The sequence below is a fragment of the Lactuca virosa genome, chromosome 7 (genome assembly GCF_052849685.1).
Source record: "Lactuca virosa cultivar CGN04683 chromosome 7, Lactuca_virosa_CGN04683_v6, whole genome shotgun sequence".
NCBI classification, from domain to species: domain Eukaryota; kingdom Viridiplantae; phylum Streptophyta; class Magnoliopsida; order Asterales; family Asteraceae; genus Lactuca; species Lactuca virosa.
In genome coordinates, this window is record NC_136432.1 from 64501364 (window position 1) to 64507731 (window position 6368).

Sequence of the window (6368 nt, forward strand, 5' to 3'; positions counted from 1 at the left end):
GCATATAGGAGTTGGCAAACGGTGGAGGTGAGCACTCTAGCGGCCGTAATATTTTCCGGTGAGATTAACAACTCTTTTCTTGGTTGCAACAAAAATTTGTTAGGGTTTCATATTATCCCAAATATTAATAACCGCTTATCTGAATAGTTAATATTTATATGGTTTTATGTAGTTTTAGTTTCTTAATTAAAGGGTATGTCTAATAAAATAGGATTTATTTAATTTTTTTTTCGTGATTTTCTGGTTTTTAGTTTATTATTTATCTAGTTTCCTAACTTTTAAATATGCTAATAATATATTGATTGGTATTATGTTTTTTTAAGTTAAAGTACATATGTAAAGGGAAGTTTAAATTTTAGGAATGACCATAAGATAAATTATATGATTTTTTGAAGTTGGTTAAATGTATATACACCTATTGTTAAAAAAAGGGGGGAGGGGGGGCATGGCCCCTCTGGCCCTCGATAGCATCCACGATTTGATGGAATTGATTCTTAATCTTTCGATTTTGTAGTGAAACAGAGAGAAGTGAGACCGAAAAGAAGTTAGTACGTTCGAATCTGATTCATACATTTATGGGTGTATCACAAAGTAACCATGCACCCCTTATGTAATAGTTATGTCACCCACATTCATCACATGCCAACATTACATAAGTATAAGGGATGTCATAATGGCAACTTTAGGATATAAACTATAAGTATATCCTAAATAACGAAACATTACGTAAATGGTCCAAGGTCATCTATCTAACATTGTCATTTCTCCCTATAATACTAGATTTTGTAGATAATATTAACCGAGTAAAGTAATTAAATGGTTTTTGAATTATTGTCAAATGCCTTTGTCTTCCCTAGACTTATGTCATGTTCCCAAATTCAATTTGACAAGGGAAAAGAAAGAAAATGGATGAAAGTGAGAAGAAAGTATAAGAAATTAGTGTTTGTAGTTTCATTAAAGAAAGGATGTGAGAATAAATGGAATGAAACTTTATCTCGTAACTTTCCTTCCAATTTGGAAGGATTTGGAAAGAAATGAACACAATGTTTAATTTTTCTTTCACTTATCTCCAACTCAGGAACACAAAAATAAAACTTTTTTACACTTTTATTTCTCTTATTTTCTCTTCTTACTTTCTTTCCCCTTCTTTGCTAAAACCTGAGAACTAAGCGTTAAGCAAACTTTTTACTTCTTTCACTCTACTTTATCTGTTCGATAGAAATACCACACAACAAAACCCTTAATTAGTTTTATATCCTACTTATAGACTTTATATATTTGCATACAATTGGTTTAGTTTAATCCAACTAGTACTAATATCAGAGCTTCATTTTGAGTATGTCCAAGTATATGCCAAAGATACAACAATGACATCGCATTCAATAGAATGGAGAGTTCAATATTGAACTCTACATTCTCTCTCCACACACACACACACTCTCACACACACACACAAATATATATATATATATATATATATATATATATATATATTATTTTTTGTTTCAAATTTTTAATTTTTAATTAATGTTATTTTTAATTTCGTTTTTAATTCTTAATTTAATGCTAATTAATTATTTACAAAATAACAATAAATAAAAAAATGATAAATGATGTGACAATCTATTAAATTAGAGAAATTAAATATCCTACTATCTTTTCTTCCTACCAATCCTCCTACCCATTTAAATGATGACATGTGTCATATTAGTATCCTAAAATTTCATTAAATGAACATTAAATATTGCACATGTCACCATTTAATTGGGTAGGAAGAAATGGTAGGAGGATATTTAATTTCTCATTAAATTATATGGAGTTTAATGGGGTGTAGAGTTTAATAGGTAAAATTGTATTGTAAATGGAATGTACCTCTATCAATTCATTGAACTCATTCGAGTTCAATGCATTGGAGATGACCTTTAACACCGATTTAGTTTTGAGGATTCTTGGTTCCATGAAGTCCCATACATCTTGATCTTGCATAAATACCATTATTTTGATGGCCCAAGCAACATAATTGTTTATAATTGTTTATGGACAACAATGGACAATGTATTTTCTGACATTCCATGGGTTTGATCAAGGTTTTTCAAGGGAGGTATTAATACCAAGTGTAAACTTGCAGGTTCTGTTTATGCCTTTGGGCACAAGGAATTTGTATAACATAGGGACAAAAGAAGAAGCATAGACAGGAAAAGAAGAAGAAGAACAAGGGAATGGTAGGTAAAATAAACTTGCTCTCTAAGTTTTATTACTTATCAGAACCAAAAACTAAATGAAAACATCAACGTGCTTACTCCTATCTATACTAAATAAAATTGATACCTAGTCTAATTCCAATACAGAGGAACAGATAAAAACTAATGCTAAAATAAGGAAAGTTTCCTAAATGCCCTTTGCTCTTTATTCTGATTTAACTCCAACAGTACTCATATCGCTCAACAACTTTTTGTCTTAATTTTTTTTCAAGTTCTTGTTAAAATGGAGAATATAGATTTGGCGTTACCATCAACGGAACTTTCTTTGTTGCAACACCTCCATCATTTTCTGTCATATCAATATCTTTAGGGATTAATTCAGAAGGAAGTTTCCAGTTGAAATAGTATAACATTTGAGCAAGAGCAGACTCGATAGAAGTCAAACCAAAATTAATCCCAGGACACATTCTCCTCCCTGAACCAAATGGAACAAACTCAAAGTTTGTACCCATGAAATCAATAGAAGACATTTCAAATCTCTCTGGTTTGAAACTTTCTGCATCATCCCAGTATTCAGGATCAACTGCGCATGCAAAAGCGTTGACAATCACTTTCATTTTCACTGGTATATCATAACCATCAATCTGACATTGTTCTCTACATTCCCTTGGGAGTAGTAGAGGGAGAGGAGGGTGAAGCCTTAGAGTTTCTTTGATTACGTATTTCAGGTAAACCAAATCTGCTAACTCGATTTCACTAATTTTCTTCTTTCCCTTAAATGTTTCTCTCACTTCTTTTTGTGCCTTCTGCATCACATTGGGGTTTCTCATCAATTCTGTCATTGCCCATTCGATTGTCATAGCACTTGTATCAGTGCCTCCAACAAAAATATTCTGTGTCATTAATTAGAAAATGGTTAGAACTCAACAAATGCCCCATATATTGCATAATATAAAACCACTGTGGCTTTTCTTAGTTTGATTATTTCATATTACTTATGTAGTTATGTTGTTAATTTTTTTCATCATTTATAAATAAAAACTATTGTAATACATGCATCAACCATGGGTTCTACATAGTTAAAGACATCTCACTAAAGCATAGACAAATTCCCTAAATGTTTGCCCTTTTAATTACGTGTGAAAAGATAAAATCTCGAAGTCTCTAAAAACTGTTAACTTTTTCCAAGCTCCATTGGCTTCACGTTAAGTACATCAGTTCATCACGTAAGAGTTAACCTTTTTAGTATATCTAGACATTGATAACCGTGAGTTTGTTTATATACACTAATTTTATGTGTTTATATTAAGCATGATGTATTTATGTAAATGTACACCAATTTAGCTTCGATCTAATATAGAATACCATCTTATATATATCACTATATAATAACATATCAGCAAAATTTGGACCAATATAATTACTAAAGAATTATATTTTCTGGAAGTAGCTTACCTTTTCTTCGGTTAATTTCGTTATTATCATCTTTTATATGTTACATTTTTTATATAATTTGTCAAATAAAAAAGTTAACTTTCAAGTGAAGATTGTAAAGTATTCAAATAGAATGTGTTGCGTGCATGAAATATGAAAATAAAATAAAGACAACGAGCGTACCTCAAAGACAGCCTTGATGTTGTTGTCTGTGATGGGGATTTGTAGGCCACCGCTCTCTTTGATAGTGAAAAGAACATCAAGAAGATCACCTTCTGATTCCCCATTACTTTGTCTTTTAAATTTCCGTTCGTCAAAAATATCATCAAAAATCTTATCAAGACGTTTGTGAATCTTCATCAGCTTGGATTTCAATCCAGAAATGACCGAAAGGAACCCAAACTCAGGAAACAGATCTGCAACATAAAACCCACTCACCAATCTCCCCAACTCGTCCACCAATTCGAGCAATACATCTTGTTGTTTGCAGTTACCACCAAACGACGACTTGCATACGATGTTGTTGATCATTTTCGTTACCTTGTTACGTAAGATTACAGGCTTTCCACATGACGATCGAATGAACTCGATGAGATGATCAACTTCTTGCTCCCTGAAACTACTAAACTTTCGAACCTTTTTGGCACTTAAGAGTTCGACTGTGATGATCTTCTTCATCTGTCGCCAGTAATCACCGTAAGGGCCAAAAGCAACATCGGACCTCCCGTACAACATAATATCAGCGAGTAGTGAGTAGGGGCGGCTGGCGAGAGCGAGATCATTGGTTTTGAAGACGTCTTTGGCAAAACGAGGTGATGAGACGATGATGGTAGAGACCTGGCCAAGTTCCATGTGCATGATGGGACCATATTTCTTAGCTAAGTCACGTAATGCATGGTGTGGCAGTGCTCCGGCCATCTGGTGGAGGTTTCCGATGATGGGTAGCTTTGGTGGGCCTGGTGGGAGGTTTAGAGATTTGGAAGCATTGGGTTTTTTGTTAAGGATGAAGTAGAAGGAAAGTATGAGAGAGAATGCGACGAGGAGGAATGTGATATCGACGTCCATTGTTGTAATTTGTAATTTAGAAATGAATGGGAAGCTCTGTCTATTTATGGTAGGGAATGGAGATTTGCAATTTTGCATGATTACGTTGTTGACCTTTAATTTCCCGTTCTATTTTCGATTACCATTTGCCATCACGGAATCTTATTCCTGCTAAAAAACAAACAACAACGTAAAAAACGAACATCACATTCCAGAATGGTCTCACTGCAAGAATAAGAAACTATATCCTTTTAAGAAATTAAAAAAATAATACTCACCAGCGACCTGTTGTCATTGTATGGGGACCTATAACGACTACATGTCATAGGGGATAGCTATAGGATATAGATTGACATATAGCGACGACATAGTTATGGCTATAAGTTAAGGTATAGCTAGCGGCTGTTGTTGTAACTTGTAAGTTAACTTATGGCGACGACTAAGGTCAATCTATAGTTACGACATGTAATCGCTATAAGTCATTTATGACAATGACATGTGTCATCGTTATAGTCTGTATACATAATGTATATTTCTTTTTTGTTATTTTTCTTATGTTTTTTCATATATAAGCATTCTATAACATAAACATTCAAAAACAATAAGTTTAATAACAAAAAACATTAAAATACTACACACGTAACAATAGATAAAAAAAATATATAGTCAATATACTCATATAGTTTAATGACTCTCAATCAACAGTCACAAAAACAAACATGAAGCTTAAAATTATACAAATTTGCGAAACATTTACTCATGCAGGAAACTCATAGTTATTTAATCATACAAATAAAATCACTGGACATTTAGTCATTTACTTACAAAATCATAAAAATATTGTAACATATTAAAAATTACTAAGCAAAAAAAAATTATTTTTAAGTCAACCAAAGTCATCAATCATTCATTTCAAACTATCAAAGTATAACAATGTGAAAAAAAATAGTTATCAGAGTACAATCCCAAAATCATAAAATGTTGAACACTGGTGGATGCGATGTGATCATGTCAGGTCCTTCCCTTTTGAACTGGAAGTACCTGAAAAACATTTAAACATAAACCGTAAGCACCAAGTTTAGTGAGTTCCCCAAAAATGTCACATACCATACATACAATGGGCCCCGCCCAACACATTTATCAGGCCCCGCCTAGCACCGGTCCCCACCCAGTATCCATACAAACATATACAATACATGCAAAAGTCACATAGACAGCTAGCATCCTATAAACATAAATCAATGGGCCGACATTGGTGTTTTCGATCCACAAATACTGTGATGAGACTCACGTCAAACTAAAGATATCTAAATCACACACACACACTGCTGATACAAAGGCTCCTCACACTGATAACATCCAAACTAACCCTAATTATTATTTAGGCTAATAACCCATAATTAAAGGTACAAATCAGATTCTCTCTTACTAAGGGTAAAAGACCATTTTACCCTTACCATACTAGACCCAACTAAACATGGCCCAAGGCGCAAAAATGGACCAATTGAACTTCTAGGAGTACATCATGCGTACTCTTACATTATACCTTACGTACTCTGTGTCCACAGAAAAGGCATACGGGGCCAACCCGTTAAGCCATGCGTACACAGAGGTTATGCCCTGTATAACCCTCTATTGTCCAAAATCACTTTCTAGCTCTTAATACCTAAAGTCCAAACGTCCAATTCA

At 33.4% G+C, this 6368-nt stretch overlaps 1 protein-coding gene across 1 annotated transcript; it reads right to left on the reverse strand.

The window, feature by feature from the left end:
* Positions 1-2227: 2227 nt before the first annotated feature.
* On the reverse strand, positions 2228-4762 carry LOC145123387 (cytochrome P450 Tp9025-like). The gene is made up of 2 exons (XM_079058602.1): positions 3819-4762; positions 2228-3094 (listed from the first exon to the last, which is right to left on the reverse strand). Exons 1-2 carry the CDS (start codon positions 4698-4700, stop codon positions 2480-2482), a joined length of 1497 nt encoding a protein of 498 aa, XP_078914728.1. The 5' UTR covers positions 4701-4762; the 3' UTR covers positions 2228-2479.
* Positions 4763-6368: the final 1606 nt, after the last annotated feature.